Raw genomic sequence first — 15,796 nt, forward strand, 5'->3', positions numbered from 1 at the left:
TTATGGTATGATCAAATCCAAATTTTTCAATTTCATAAGGGCAACAGAAGAAAATGAACCCTAAAGAGTGTTGTGCAATTTCGGCAGAGTGTGCCAATACCCTATATGTGGTGGAAAACTACTGTTTAGGCGCACAACAGTGCTCAGAAGGGAAGGAGAACCATTTGACTTTTGGAGCGCAAAATTGCCTAGGAGAAATAGATGCCATGTCACGTTTGCAGAGACATTGATGTGACTAAACAGGAGCACAGCCCCAGAAGTGACCCCATTTTGGAAACTAGGCCCCTCAAGGAAATTATCTAGAGGTGTGGTGAGCACCTTGAGCCTACAAGTTTTCCAACTAAAATGTTGCTTTAGCCAAAAATCTTTAAATTTTCACAAGGGTAACAGCTGTGCAATTTCTCCTCAGTACGCTGGTGTTCCCTATGTGGAAAACTTGGAAGAGAAGGAGCGCTATTTGACTTTAAGAGCACAGATTTGGCAGGAATAGACTGAGGACATCATGTTGCATTTAAAGAGCCCCCAAGGTGCCAAAACAGCAGAAACTCCCTACACATGACCTCATTTTGGAAACCATACTTTTTGAGGAATTCATCTGAGGGGTAATGGGCATTTTAAACCCACATAGGATTCACAAAAATGTGTAACATTGGGCTGTGGAAATTAAAAAATACATTTTTTTAACTTACATGTTGTAGATTAAGTTTTTAATTACCAAAAGGGCTATTATGAGAAAAGTTTGCAACAAATTATGTGGTCCATTTTCTCTGAAGTATGCCAATATCCCCAAAACTACTTTTCAGGCACAGTTCAAAACTCAGAAGGGAAGGAGCAACACTATTTGACCTCCGATTGTCAACAATTATATGGCAGACGTGTCGCTCGGGTGGAAGAGGGAGCCCCCCTACCTCTCCTAGCCTTCTAAATGCGCAATAGTTATTGATCATGGCATTCAGGGGGTTAAACAGAGAGGGGTGGTGTGAGCACAGACTCTGTGCCGACACGCGATCGTGCCTACACACCTTATGTGCCCACATAGTCACTAACACGTAACTGTACGTCATTTTGCCGGATCTCCTTCCAGATCATGACGTACAGTTATGTCAAGTGTTGTGACGGGATTAAAGTGTACTTCGTTTGTGGGACAACCCCTTTAACTTGCAGATTTGCTACAGATTTCTTAATTCAGTTTGAGAATTACATTCTCAACATAGTGAGTGAGATTTCAAAAATGTAATCCATATGTTGCAGCTAATTTCTGTGTGGAAACTGTCTCGCGCTGCAGATATACAAATCTGTAGCAAGTTAATTCTCTGAGAAGAATTTGCTCACGGACTTGCATAGGGTGACATCGGCAAAATAATATGTACAATTGTTTCTTTGCAGATCTGCAACAAAAAATTGTCGGCCAAGTGTGAACATATTCTAACATGTCCTAATATGTTAAAGTGTGAAAAAATATTTTATACAGGCCTTACTTATAGTGCTCTCATGGAAGGCCCCAAGGCAGGCTATAATGACAAATTACGGCTCACCTGTAGAAACCTGTGTCTCCATCTTACACGGTTGGTCACCCTCTGTGTAGTCCTCATCATCTTCTTCAATATCAATTATGACAATATTCAAATTTTCATCCTAAATAGAAAATTTTGGGAGAAAAGTTAAATAGCCAGTAAACTTTTAAATGTCACTAATAACCAGCTTAGTTTATTAATTTAATTCATGGACACATATAAACATTACTGTTATCAAGAACCCCAATTTGGGCTTGGTTGGTGCAAACAATTAGAAAATGTTTGTTCAGAAATTGGAGCCCCTAGTGAATCATGTTCTAGGACTATCTGAAGTGAGGCATAAGCTTGTAGGGTGAATACATTGGAGAGATGGACATTTATGTAACCGGTAGTACAGTACCTCATTCTGTTTTTTGAAGGCTCTCCGATTTACTGCATAAGATGCTGGATTAGTAGGACTGGGGCATCTTTCAGGTGTGACACTGGATTCCTCTGTACGAAACAGACACTACATTGTAAGCAAACATTAACAACATAAAATAATACACACAAAATCCGCAAAAAAAAAATGAAAATAAAGAAAGAAATAACTTTTCTTTTTAGGATTCATTTCTGGCTCCAAAGCTTAGCCTTTTAGACTACTGTTTCTTAACATTGTCAACCATTAGGCAATTATTGATTAAAATGGTTCTTCAGAGAAGATGCCCAAAATGTTTGCAGTCACCTATTTGAGGCTATAACTGATCTTAGGCTGCATGCATTAGGACAGGTTTCTTGAAGAAAAGCTCCAAGAAGATGTCCAATATGGTCACCATCACTCAATTCAGGCTCCTTATCTTCCTAAGCGTCACACATTACAGCAGGTTGCCTATAAACAGGCTCTGAGATATCCAAAATGGTCACAGTCCCCTAATTCAGGCACCAACTTGACCCAGGCTAAATGCATTGGGACAGATTGCCCGAAGAAAAGCTGCTCGTACAAATGTCTGCTATGTTAGAGCAAGTTCCTAGTCAGACTGAGGGACAGCATAGTAAATATGTAGACATTATCTGCTTACTCAGCCTGACAAGTTGACAGAGGGCATGGAGAAGGGCAAAGCTGGTGAAAAAACAGTTTTGCTTAGTCAGACTGGCAAGTTTCATTTTCCTCTAGTTTTTCTCGCTTTGTGCTCGTTTGTAAACTTGTTATACTGAAAGAGCAGATCAATTTATTTATTTATGAAGCCAACCCTCAGCCTAAACAGTAACTTGGTCTAGCAAAGCTTAGATGCATCTCTAATGCAGCTTTTCTTCAGACAACCCATTTAAATGCGCGCAGGCTGACAACTACATATTGATGACTATGAATGTCATGGCCTTGTATTAGAAAATCGAACATGTGCGTGGGATCTCCAGAATAGAATATTATTTTGAATCAGACACCTCTCTAACAAACACACAGAGAATTTCTCCTTGATCCTCTACCTATGGAATAAAAATATACCATCAAAAATTTGGTACCGTGATGGGCACGAAAGCTGAGCCATCTTCTGCTAATCTCTTCATAAGGAGGTTTAAAGAGTTATGTTGTAGAGAACACTCTAACTGGGACAGTATCATCTTATACTTTATTTAACTTAATATTTAAATAATAGACATTTTTTTATATGGAAAGTTGATGAAGGAAGCATGAGACTTCTGTGACCATCTTAACACCAATAAATGAGGCATCAAACTAATGGTCGACTATAATCATAATAGCATAGAATTTTTGGACCTACTGATCATCTATCAAGTATATTCTTACATAGCGTAGACCTTTTTTTTTTGTTTTTAAAAGGTAGTGGATACCAATAGATTCCTTGAATTTTACTGCAGTCATCTTAACACATGGACCAACATTCAACAGATTCAGGAAGATGGTCGCTGGGGTGGCTTAAGATCTCAGTCTGCGCATGCGCCAACTCCAGCGGCCTACAGCTGCTGGAAAAATCGCCTCCAGGAAAGCAATACACATTGCTCTGCCTCACCGCTGACATGGGTCCACAGCATCGCACCGCTTCTGCTGCCTCCAGCTTCCTGAGGAAGGGACCCTGCCTTCTGTGATCCCGCTCCACCACCGCCGCAACCCCCAGTAAGCTACATTCGGACAATAAGATGCCTCCCCATTTTCCTCCATGCGGAGGATTGCAAGATAGTTGAGCCCTGCTATAAGCAAACTGATAATGATGTACAAATCACACAGGCATATGTAGCTAGTAGAATATAAAATCAGTCAGGCAAGGTACAGTACAGGAGCAGAAAGTGTACAGAAGCATAAGGTGAATTAAATGCTTAGTTTAGCTTGATGATTAAATCAAAGATGTGTGGCTTGTCAGGAGCACACAGAAGGGGAAGGGGAGTGCAGCACTGAGGAGCAGCAAGTGCTGATGAGAAATGTAATTTTACCAGATAAGAAGAGAACAGCCCATTCAGCTATACAAAGCTAGATATGCAGAGGGACAGATGAAAAATGCAACAAAGGTATAAGAAAAACATTACATTGGGCTTAGTCTATATATTAAAAATAGGTTGCCTTAGGGTTAGAGTATGCATTTATTGTACTTTGTGAAAATGAATGCGACCATTTAATGAAATTGATTGTGTTTGGGTTTGTTCTCCTGCTGTAGAGCCTGACACATTCCTGATGGTATTGCATGATGGATAAGTATATGTATGTAGTTCTCATCATAGAGCATATCCTTTATCCTAACAAAATCCCCAACTCCTTTTGCTGAAATGCAGCCACAAACTTGCAAGGAACCTCCAACATGCTGCATAGTTTCCTGCAGACACTTATTGTATCACTCTCCAGCAAACAAATTTTTATTCCAAAAAAATTTTTTCAAAATTTTGACTCATCAGTCCTGAGCACCTGCTGCCATTTTTCTGCACCCCAGGTTCCTATGTTTTTGAGCAGAGTTGAGTTGTCTTGTTTCCATGTCACAGGTGTGACTTTTTGGCCACAGACTTCCATGAAGACTACTCTTTGGCAGAGGTTTCAAAACAATAGGTGGGTGTAGATACTGTAGGTCTAACTGGTTGATTCCATCTCAGAACTGATGGCACTGCTGAACAACATCCAATTTTGAAGGGAAGTAAGCATGATGCATCTTTCGTCTATGGTCATAAGATTGCTTTGATGGAGTTTTGGCCATGTTCCTCAAAGTTGTCCATTTCTTGGTACTTTATAAAAAGCTTGAACACCACTGCTTGAAATCTCAATTTTCTTTATAATCTTTGCCTGGGACAGACCTTGCTAATACAGTATAACTACCTCGATTCTTGTTGTTCAGTCTTTCCATGGTATCTGTGACATGAAATAGCCTTCAACAATCCCAATTTTGCAGCATAGTTTAGTGTTCCTCACCCAGTTATACACCTCCCACACAGAGGTTTTTGTTTCAGTGAATAAATGTGTTGCACCCTATGCAAGAAACTGATCATTATCACCTGTTTGGTATAATTAATTACTTATACACTGGACTACAATACTACAAAATGTAACTTGCTGCAACATAACTATAAGAATTGATACAGTTTTGAAGACAAACAGTGGTCACACCAAATATTGATTTTATTTAGGTTTTGTTTTTGTTAATTTACTTTTCATTGGCGTAGCTCTTGCATCGCAGGACAGTAGGGAGTCAATGGTTTGGCATTGCGGCTGCGACAGGCATGTCACAAAAAAAAATCTGGTAAGGTTGGACTTTTTTTTTTTTTTCTTTTTCACATTGCGTTTTGGCACTCGATCAGTGGCATGATTCCAATCATCAGAACCCCGCTGCAAAAGGTGATTCGGACGTATGCACCGGCAGGGCCGTAAACTATAAATGGTGACGACAGAGCGAATGTGCAGCATTTTCAGACGTGTCCATCTCCAGTAGGAGTGTATGCCAGAAAATGATGCACATCAGAGTGCACATTCGTTCTGTTGGCACCATTTATAGTCTATGAACCCGTCGGCGCATACGTTTGAATCCCGTTTGAGGGGGTTGGATATAAGCCACGACGGGGGTCACTGAATGGGTGCCAAAACGCAAAGTGAAAGCACCTTTGCTTGTCCCAGTACCCTCCTTTGGGAGATCGCAATTCGACTCCATTGACTTGTATTACTCTGTAGTAGCAATACTTAGCAAACTGGTGTTGCCATGTAGCCACAGTTTTTTTTTCTTTTAATACACATTATGTTGTTCCATGTACAACGCTCCCCAATGAACTTTGACCTATCAAATTAGTGGTTCACAGAACATTTGGAAGATATGCCATTAATACACCCATAGTCCACAAATATGTAAACCTTTTGTACACGAAACACTTTGTGACTGTGTACAAATTTAGACACATGTAACCAACAGCATCTTTTCATATATATATATATATATATTTTTTTTATAGCGATTGTGTTACACCTTTGAAAAAGCTAAATCGAAACGAGCATCAGGGGTCTTCTCCCTGGTCTTTGCAGCACCATCTCACCATGGTGTAAGGTGACTGCTGGACACATAGTGGATAGCAAATGTGTATCACAGAGGTGGATGTCTTCTCTGATGTATACCTGAAGTATTCTCATCCTTTGAATTTGAGGACATTCACATTAGACTGTAGTTTATAATTAAACATACATTTTTGGAGCAAACTCCTAATGGTATTACTTGATCTAGAACAGCATCTGCAGGAAAATCTCAATTTTTCTGTTTCCCCAATTTCTTTCTACTGAGCTGTACTGCCAGTCATACCAAAGAGGGTTGAGGGCAGCAGTGCCACTGATTATGACTTGCATTCATGAGCGTTGTACATGATAGCACAACTTATCCAGGTTAGCCCTATTCCTTCTCCTGATTTTATACCCTTTCTGAGGATACTACATGAGGCGCAGTCTCTTCTTAAATGTGTGTTGCCAAGGAATGGTTGGAGAACCCTTAAGGACTAATTGATCACATTCCAAAGAAATAGTAGTGCTGATCATGTAATCCAGGTTTCATATTAGGGCAAGTATATCAAGTACATAAGAGGAGCGGTGCATCCATCTGGGCTACAGCCAAATCATGTGTGCTTGCGCTTTCACAGAGTAAAGTTATTTATAAGTATATCACTTATATGGGACAAGACAGTGGCACTTACCAATCTTCCTACTTAGCTTTTAGTCACTACACACATATTATACTCACAAGTTAACCCCTTAATCCCATATGACGTACTACCCCGTCGAGGTGGGGTGGGCCTTAATTCCCACCGACGGGATAGTACGTCATAGCGATCGGCCGCGCTCCCCCCGTGAGGCTCACGGGTGGAGCGCGGCCGATCGCGGCCGGGTGTCAGCTGGCTATCGCAGCTGACATCCGGCACTATGTGCCAGGAGCAGTCACGGACCGCCCCCGGCACATTAACCCCCGGTACACTGCGATCAAACATGATCGCAGTGTACCGGCGGTACAGGGAAGCATCGCGCAGGGAGGGGGCTCCCTGCGGGCTTCCCTGAGACGATCGGTACAAGGCGATGTACTCCCCTTGTACCGAGCGTCTCCTCCCTGCAGTCCCCGGATCCAAAATGGCCGCGGGGCTGCATCCGGGTCCTGCAGGGAGTACTTCCGGGTGCCGTGCAGGACCTGGTAAGCCTGCACGGCTGTATGTCAGATCGCCGATCTGACAGAGTGCTGTGCAAACTGTCAGATCGGCGATCTGTGATGTCCCCCCCGGGACAAAGTAAAAAAAAAAATTTCCACATGTGTAAAAAAAAAAAAAAAAAAATTCCTAAATAAAGAAGAAAAAAAAATATTATTCCCATAAATACATTTCTTTATCTAAAAAAAAACCAAAAAACAATAAAAGTACACATATTTAGTATTGCCGCGTCCGTAACGACCCAACCTATAAAACTGTTCCACTAGTTAACCCCTTCAGTGAATACCGTAAGAAAAAAAAAAAAAAAAGCCAAAAAACAACGCTTTATTATCATACTGCCGAACAAAAAGTGGAATAACACGCGATCAAAAAAACGGATATAAATAACCATGGTACTGCTGAAAACGTCATCTTGTCCCGCAAAAAACGAGCTGCCATATAGCATCATAACCAAAAAAATAAAAAAAGTTATAGTCCTCAGAATAAAGCGATGCCCAAATAATTATTTTTTCTATAAAATTGTTTTCATCGTATAAAAGCGCCGAAACATAACAAAATGATATAAATGAGATATCGCTGTAATCGTACTCACCCGACGAATAAAACTGCTTTATCAATTTTACCAAACGTGGAACGGTATAAACGCCTCCCTCAAAAGAAATTCATGAATAGCTGGTTTTTGGTCATTCTGCCTCACAAAAATCGGAATAAAAAGTGATCAAAAACTGTCATGTGTCCGAAAATGTTACCAATAAAAACGTCAACTCGTCCCGCAAAAAACAAGACCTCACATGACTCTGTGGACCAAAATATGGAAAAATTATAGGTCTCAAAATGTGGAGATGCAAAAACGTTTTTGCTATAAAAAGCGTCTTTTAGTGTGTGACAGCTGCCAATCAAAAATCCGATATAAAAAACGCTTTAAAAGTAAATCAAACACCCCTTCATCACCCCCTTAGTTAGGGAAAAATAATAAAATTAAAAAAATGTATTTATTTCCATTTTCCCATTAGGGCTAGGGTTAGGGTTAGGGTTAGGGCTAGGGTTAGGGCTAGGGTTAGGGCAGGGGTTAGGGTTAGGGTTGGGGCTAGGGTTGGAGCTAAAGCTAGGGTTAGGGTTGGGGCTAAAGTTAGGGTTAGGGTTGGGGCTAAAGTTAGGGTTTGGATTACATTTACGGTTGGGATTAGGGTTGGGATTAGAATTAGGGGTGTGTCAGGGTTAGGGGTGTGGTTAGGCTTACAGTTGGGATTAGGGTTAGGGGTGTGTTTGGATTAGGGTTTCAGGTAGAATTGGGGAGTTTCCACTGTTCAGGCACATCAGGGGCTCTCCAAACGCGACATGGCGTCCGATCTCAATTCCAGCCAATTCTGCACTGAAAAAGTAAAACAGTGCTCCCTCACTTCCGAGCTCTCCCGTGCGCCCAAACAGGGGTTTACCCCAACATATGGGGTATCAGCGTACTCGGGACAAATTGCATAACAACTTTTGGGGTCCAAGTTCTCTTGTTATCCTTGGGAAAATAAAAATTTGGGGGGCTAAAAATCATTTTTGCGGGAAAAAAATGATTTTTTTATTTTCACGGCTCTGCGTTGTAAACTGTAGTGAAACTTGGGGGTTCAAAGTTCTCACAACACATCTAGATAAGTTCCTTGGGAGGTCTAGTTTCCAATATGGGGTCACTTGTGGGGGGTTTGTACTGTTTGGGTTCATCAGGGGCTCTGCAAATGCAACGTGACACCTGCAGACCAATCCATCTAAGTCTGCATTCCAAATCGCGCTCCTTCCCTTCCGAGCTCTGCCATGCGCCCAAACAGTGGTTCCCCCCACATATGGGGTATCAGCGTACAACTTTTGAGGTCCAATTTATCCTGTTACCCTTCTGAAAATACAAAACTGGGGGCTAAAAAATCATTTTTGTGAAAAAAAAAAGGAATTTTTATTTTCACGGCTCTGCTTTATAAACTGTAGTGAAACACTTGGGGGTTTAAAGTTCTCAAAACACATCTAGATAAGTTCCTTAGGGGGTCTACTTTCCAAAATGGTGTCACTTGTGGGGGGTTTTAATGTTTAGGCACATCAGGGGCTCTCCAAACGCAACATGGCGTCCCTTCTTAATTCCAGTCAATTTTGCATTGAAAAGTAAAATGGCGCTCCTTCCCTTCCGAGCTCTGCTATGCGCCCAAACAGTGGTTTACCCCCACATATGGGGTATCGTCGTACTCAGGACAAATTGCATAAAAACTTTTGTGGTCCAATTTCTTCTCTTACCCTTGGGAAAATAAAAAATTGGGGGCGAAAAGATCATTTTTGTGAAAAAATATGATTTTTTATTTTTACGGCTCTGCATTATAAACTTCTGTGAAGCACTTGTTGGGTCAAAGTGCTCACCACACATCTAGATAAGATCCTTAAGGGGTCTACTTTCCAAAATGGTGTCACTTGTGGGGGGTTTCAATGTTTAGGCACATCAGGGGCAATCCAAACGTAACATGGCATCCCATCTCAATTCCAGTCAATTTTGCAGTGAAAAGTTAAATGGCACTCCTTCCCTTCCGAGCTCTGCCATACGCCCAAACAATGGTTTACACCCATATATGGGGTATCAGCGTACTCAGGACAAATTGCACAACAATTTTTGAGGTCCAATTTCTTCTCTTAACCTTGGGAAAATAAAAAATTGGGGGCGAAAAGATCATTTTTGTGAAAAAATATGATTTTTTATTTTTACGGCTCTGCATTATAAACTTCTGTGAAGCACTTGGTGGGTCAAAGTGCTCACCACACATCTAGATAAGTTCCTTAGGGGCGCTACTTTCCAAAATGGTGTCACTTGTGGGGGGTTTCAATGTTTAGGCACATCAGGGGCTCTCCAAACGCAACATGGCGTCCCATCTCAATTCCAGTCAATTTTGCATTGAAAAGTCAAATGGCGCTCCTTTCCTTCCGAGCTCTGCCATGCGCCCAAACAGTGGTTTACCCCACATATGGGGTATCAGCGTAATCAGGACAAATTGTACAACAACTTTTGGGGTCCATTTTCTCCTGTTACCCTTGGTAAACTAAAACAAATTGGAGCTGAAATAAATTTTGTGTGAAAAAAAGTTAAATGTTCATTTTTATTTAAACATTCCAAAAATTCCTGTGAAACACCTGAAGGGTTAATAAACTTCTTGAATGTGGTTTTGAGCACCTTGAGGAGTGCAGTTTTTAGAATGGTGTCACACTTGGGTATTTTCTATCATATAGACCCCTCAAAATGACTTCAAATGAGATGTGGTCCCTAAAAAAAAATGGTGTTGTAAAAATGAGAAATTTCTGGTCAACTTTTAACCCTTATAACTCCCTAACAAAAAAAAATTTTGGTTCCAAAATTGTGCTGATGTAAAGTAGACATGTTGGAAATGTTACTTATTAAGTATTTTGCGTGACATATCTCTGTGATTTAAGGGCATAAAAATTCAAAGTTGGAAAATTGCAAAATTTTCAAAATTTTCACCAAATTTCCGTTTTTTTCACAAATAAACGCAAGTTATATCGAATAAATTTTACCACTATCATGAAGTACAATATCTCATGAGAAAATGTCAGAATCGCCAAGATCCGTTAAAGCGTTCCAGAGTTATAACCTCATAAAGGGACAGTGGTCAGAATTGTAAAAATTGGCCCGGTCATTAACGTGCAAACCACCCTCGGGGCTTAAGGGATTAAAGGGCAAAAGTTTGCACACACCTGGAAATGCAATGCTTTTCATTGTGCTTATTGGGATGTGGACATTGTAAATTCAGACTTAAAGGGAACCTGTCACCCCCTCAGGCGTTTATAACTAAAAGAGCCACCTTGTGCAGCACAAATGCTGCATTCTGACAAGGTGGCTCTTTTAGTTATGATGCCTGCACACGCTGAAATAATCACTTATAAAATGTGCCTCCTCATACCCTGAAATCGCCACGGAGGCGGGTCTTTCCTTCCTAATCAGATGCAGCACAGCCGTCACTCCGGGCCTGTGCGCGCCGCCTCCTCTTGCAGCATTATCGTCCCCGACGCCTGCGCATTAAGTTTTTTTTTCGGGCGTGCTCAGTCACGTCACCCTGTCTGCCCTATCGTACTTATATAGGTTCCGCATCTATCGCCAAGAAGGATACCTAACCCCTGCCAGATCCTGGCAATAAGCAATGCACCGGGAAGGACAGGATGAGCGATAGTCAACTCCCACTACCGCCGCTAAAGACTGCTAGGATACACAAAACAAGAGGAAACTTTGCGTGTGTAGACTCAGAAAGAAACACCATCATCCTTCAAACTCCAAAGAGGACGCTATCCGACTGCTGCAGCTCAAAGCTTCAACAGGGAAGTGCAAATAGAAAATATCATCATTTTTACATTTACGATGGTAACCAGGGTAAACATCGGGTTACTAAGCGCGGCCCTGCGCTTAGTAACCCGATGTTTACCCTGGTTACCAGTGAAGACATCGCTGAATCCGTGTCACACACACCGATTCAGCGATGTCAGCGGGACCTCAACGATCAAAATAAGGTCCAGGCCATTCCGACACGACCAGTGATCTCACAGCAGGGGCCTGGTCGCTGGTACGTGTCACACATAGCGAGATCGCTAGCGATCTCGCTAAGTGTGACGGGGCCTTATTACTCTTTTATCTTATTCTGAGGACATCGTTACACACACTCTTTTCATTCTCTCAAGCAGTTTCATCAGGTAATCACCTGGAATGACTTACAATAAACAAGAATGCTTTGTCAACCATCGATCTGTAAAATCAAAGGCCTTCAAGTGTGTTTTATTTTGCGGAGGCAGTGTTGGTACATAGTTCCATGCGGTGTTGAGCCCTATTTCACAACTTTTCTAAGCCATAATTTGTCAAGAACCACTTAGTAAGTAAAGACTGCCTATGAAGAAATTGGTTCTCAAGTGGACTTCCCCAGGTAAAGAAGACCATGAATTACTTCTGCTGCAAGAGAAGATTTAGGCCCGATTCATATTTTTGCCTGTTTTTAGTATAATAAGCCCCTTTGTTTGCACCAAAATTTTGCTTCAATTTTCACCTTCTATTAAATCTATTCTATATAGGTTTGTATATCATCTGCAACAACATGCCATCCCATCTGGTTTCCTCTTAGTGGGACTATCATTTGTGTTGCCACAGGAAAATGACCCAAAATGCACCTTCAGGTTATGCAAGGACTATGTGACCAAGATGGAAAGGAATGGAGTGCAGCATCTGAAGAAGTGTCCTACATAATCACCTGATCTCAACCAATTTGACATGGTATGGGATGAGTTGCACCACAAACTAAAGCCACTTTAAAAAGGACTTGAGAGAATGCCAAAAGGGGAGTAAATCTAACATCAAAGAACAAAGGAATCTAAGGTTTAATATATATAATGGTTTGTGTCGCACATTGTGTTCCTTTGTAGCTTTTTTGTTTTCCTTCACTCTTATTTCTAATAAGTAAAAAAAAACATAACAAAAATAAAATTACATTAGAATGTGTGTCTAAATGTTTGCCTGTTACTGTATATAAGTAACAGGTCAAGTACGGTTGTAAGAAGCAGGCTCAGGAGCTCCATATGAGATCAGTGGGGGTCCTACAGCTCTATACAATATGTGGTGGCTTTTCTCAGGTGATGCAGCTCTGCTCCCATTGATGTTGAAGGTCTGATCCAACAGAGGCCTACACAGTTTACAAACCTGTACTGTTCTGATTCACTTGTGTACACCAAGCATCATTGTAAACTGCTGATCAGTGTGGGTCCAACAACTATAATCAAATATCAAAATTCTGAAGTACTCCTTTAAAGACTTGTCTGCAATTTTAATCCAGAATCTCCAGACTTTTTAGAATTCTCTAGTCCAGTAGTCAAGTTTTCTGTGGTCAGATGATAACTATGCCTAACGAGCAAACAACCCTTCTCGGTAATACAACGTTCAATGCAGGGGAGGTTTTTAATATGCTGTCCCCTAACAGTATGAATTCTGTTTTTATGATTTTAACCCTTGATTGTGGTTTTTATTTTATGTTTAGCGTACACTAGGAAAATGGAGGAGGCTCGATGGGATGAGTAAGAAGAAGTGACCCATTGAGATCCCATAATAAATAGCATAGATTGTTATCTATACGGGTATATCTTTCTTCCCCCCCCTTCTCTTCATTACATGGCTTGATAGTGGCCGCTGGTGGATGAAACATTGCACTTTCTAATTGTTGTATGCTGCAACCAGTAAACAAATCAATTGCATTTGACATCTGGTGCCTTGGATATTTATACTTTCCATTATATGGCAATATAGTGAAGAGTTGACCTAAGACAGTACGGACCCAAAAGGAGTAGTGCACGGGATTCTATTACATGAAGAACAACTCCTCCCGGAGTTCAATGAATTTGCTGATACTCACCCGGGGTGAGATCTATAACAATGTCAGCCTCCTGAGGTTTACTCATAGCACGCGTCCTTTTTCCTTTCACTTGAGGGTCAACTTCAACTTGCCACATCTTTACATCTTCATCCTATATGATGAATTAAAATAAAAGCTATTAGGGAGAATCCTCACTTTTTAGGTCTTTAGGTCCATCAGCACAAAGCAATCGAATCGAGGGGTGGGCTGGGCATAACAGTAGTCATCACAGAAGGTGCAGGAAATGGGCCTGCCCACGCCTGTTTCAGCTGGATATGCATTTGAGGCATAGTCAGCAGAAATGTATTGCAGACCAGAGACTCGCAGGCTTCTTGCACTGCAATACACGCCACCGGCCAATCAGAGGTCGGCAGCTGACGTTGACAGTGGCACATGGCAATGACATCATGCACCGCCCATGGTGGGCATGCCAACGTCAGCTGCAGGCCTCTGAGCTCGCTATGGAAGAGGAGACCGCGTGTTGTGGGAGTGGAGGCACGTAAGAAGAATTGTTTGTTTTAAATGTGTAGGAAAAGAGGGGTAGGACAAAGGACTCTATTACAGAAAGGGGCCAGGATGGGTGACATTATTACAGGAAAGGGCCAGGATGAGGACATTATTACAGAAAGGAGCCCAGGATAGGGGATGTTATTGCTGGAAGTGGCCAGAATAGGGGACATTATTACATGGGGGTGAACACTCATGTCTTTATAGGTTCTAAAGCACTATAAGGGACCATACATCTGACTAACATGCTATTAGGGCCCAAGTCTAAATTTGGCACCAGGGCTCTTCGGACACTAGTTACGCCACTGATGGCCAGACTCCCAGCAGCTGTTTCGGGCCGCCCTGCCATCTGCTGGCTTGGAATATGTGCCGGCATTGTACATTTGAATGTGTACAAGTGCCAGCTCCAGCCATCCCAGTATTGCAGTTGCCCACACTGCATGTTGTGTGGTCCCAGTCAGCTGAACTCATGTCACCAGCACGCCTGGCTACTTCAACACACCGTGGAGGAGCTTATGAGAAGGATGGAGGAGGTCAGCATACGGCCTTATGTTGTGTGCCCTCTTAAATTTAAGTAACGAATCACTCATTACAACATCATACGGCAGAGAGTTCCATAGTCTCACTGCTCTTACAGTAAAGAATCCGAGCTTTAATGGGGATAAATGTAAGGTCATGCACTTGGGTAGAAGTAATAAGATGTATAACTATGTGCTTAATTCTAAAACTCTGGGCAAAACCGTCAATGAAAAAGACCTGGGAGTATGGGTGGATGACAAATTCATATTCAGTGGCCAGTGTCAGGCAGCTGCTACAAAGGCAAATAAAATAATGGGATGTATTAAAAGAGGCATAGATGCTCATGAGGAGAACATAATTTTACCTCTATACAAGTCACTAGTTCGACCACACTTAGAATACTGTGTACAGTTCTGGTCTCCGGTGTATAAGAAAGACATAGCTGAACTGGAGCGGGTGCAGAAAAGAGCGACCAAGGTTATTAGAGGACTGGGGGGTCTTCAATACCAAGATAGGTTATTACACTTGGGGCTATTTAGTTTGGAAAAACGAAGACTAAGGGGTGATCTTATGTTAATGTATAAATATATGAGGGGACAGTACAAAGACCTTTCTGATGATCTTTTTAATCATAGACCTGAGACAGGGACAAGGGGGCATCCTCTACGTCTGGAGGAAAGAAGGTTTAGGCATAATAACAGACGCGGATTCTTTACTGTAAGAGGAGTGACACTATGGAACTCTCTGCCGTATGATGTTGTAATGAGTGATTCGTTACTTAAATTTAAGAGGGGACTGGATACCTTTCTGGAAAAGTATAATGTCACAGGGTATATACACTAGATTCCTTGATAGGGCGTTGATCCAGGGAACTAGTCTGATTGCCGTATGTGGAGTTGGGAAGGAAGTTTTTCCCCAATGTGGAGCTTACGCTTTGCCACATGGGTTTTTTTTGCCTTCCTCTGGATCAACATGTTAGGTTAGGCTATGGGTTGAACTAGATGGACTTAAAGTCTTCCTTCAACTTTAATAACTATGTAACTATGTAACTATGACGTCAATATCAATATGAACCTTAAGGGGCGAATATATCCTTTAAGTTGGGCATCTCATAAAATTCTAACAGACCCAGCACATCCCAAAATCATGAGCTCATAAAGGGGAGGTGTGTGAGCGTGACTTTAAGCTTAAAAAAGC

General features: G+C 41.6%; 1 protein-coding gene across 2 annotated transcripts in view; it reads right to left on the reverse strand.

The window, feature by feature from the left end:
• The window catches only part of LOC143767150 (uncharacterized), a 104,387-nt gene that overhangs the window by 15,810 nt on the left and 72,781 nt on the right, over positions 1 to 15,796 (reverse strand). For both annotated transcript variants that reach the window (XM_077255192.1, XM_077255193.1), the window contains exons 6-8: positions 13,574 to 13,685; positions 1,915 to 2,006; positions 1,536 to 1,635 (exon numbers count right to left, since the gene is read on the reverse strand). In XM_077255192.1, the coding sequence (XP_077111307.1) occupies positions 1,536 to 1,635; positions 1,915 to 2,006; positions 13,574 to 13,685 (304 nt within the window). The remainder of the gene's footprint in view (positions 1 to 1,535; positions 1,636 to 1,914; positions 2,007 to 13,573; positions 13,686 to 15,796) is intronic.

The sequence above is a fragment of the Ranitomeya variabilis genome, chromosome 4, assembly GCF_051348905.1.
Source record: "Ranitomeya variabilis isolate aRanVar5 chromosome 4, aRanVar5.hap1, whole genome shotgun sequence".
NCBI lineage: Eukaryota > Metazoa > Chordata > Amphibia > Anura > Dendrobatidae > Ranitomeya > Ranitomeya variabilis.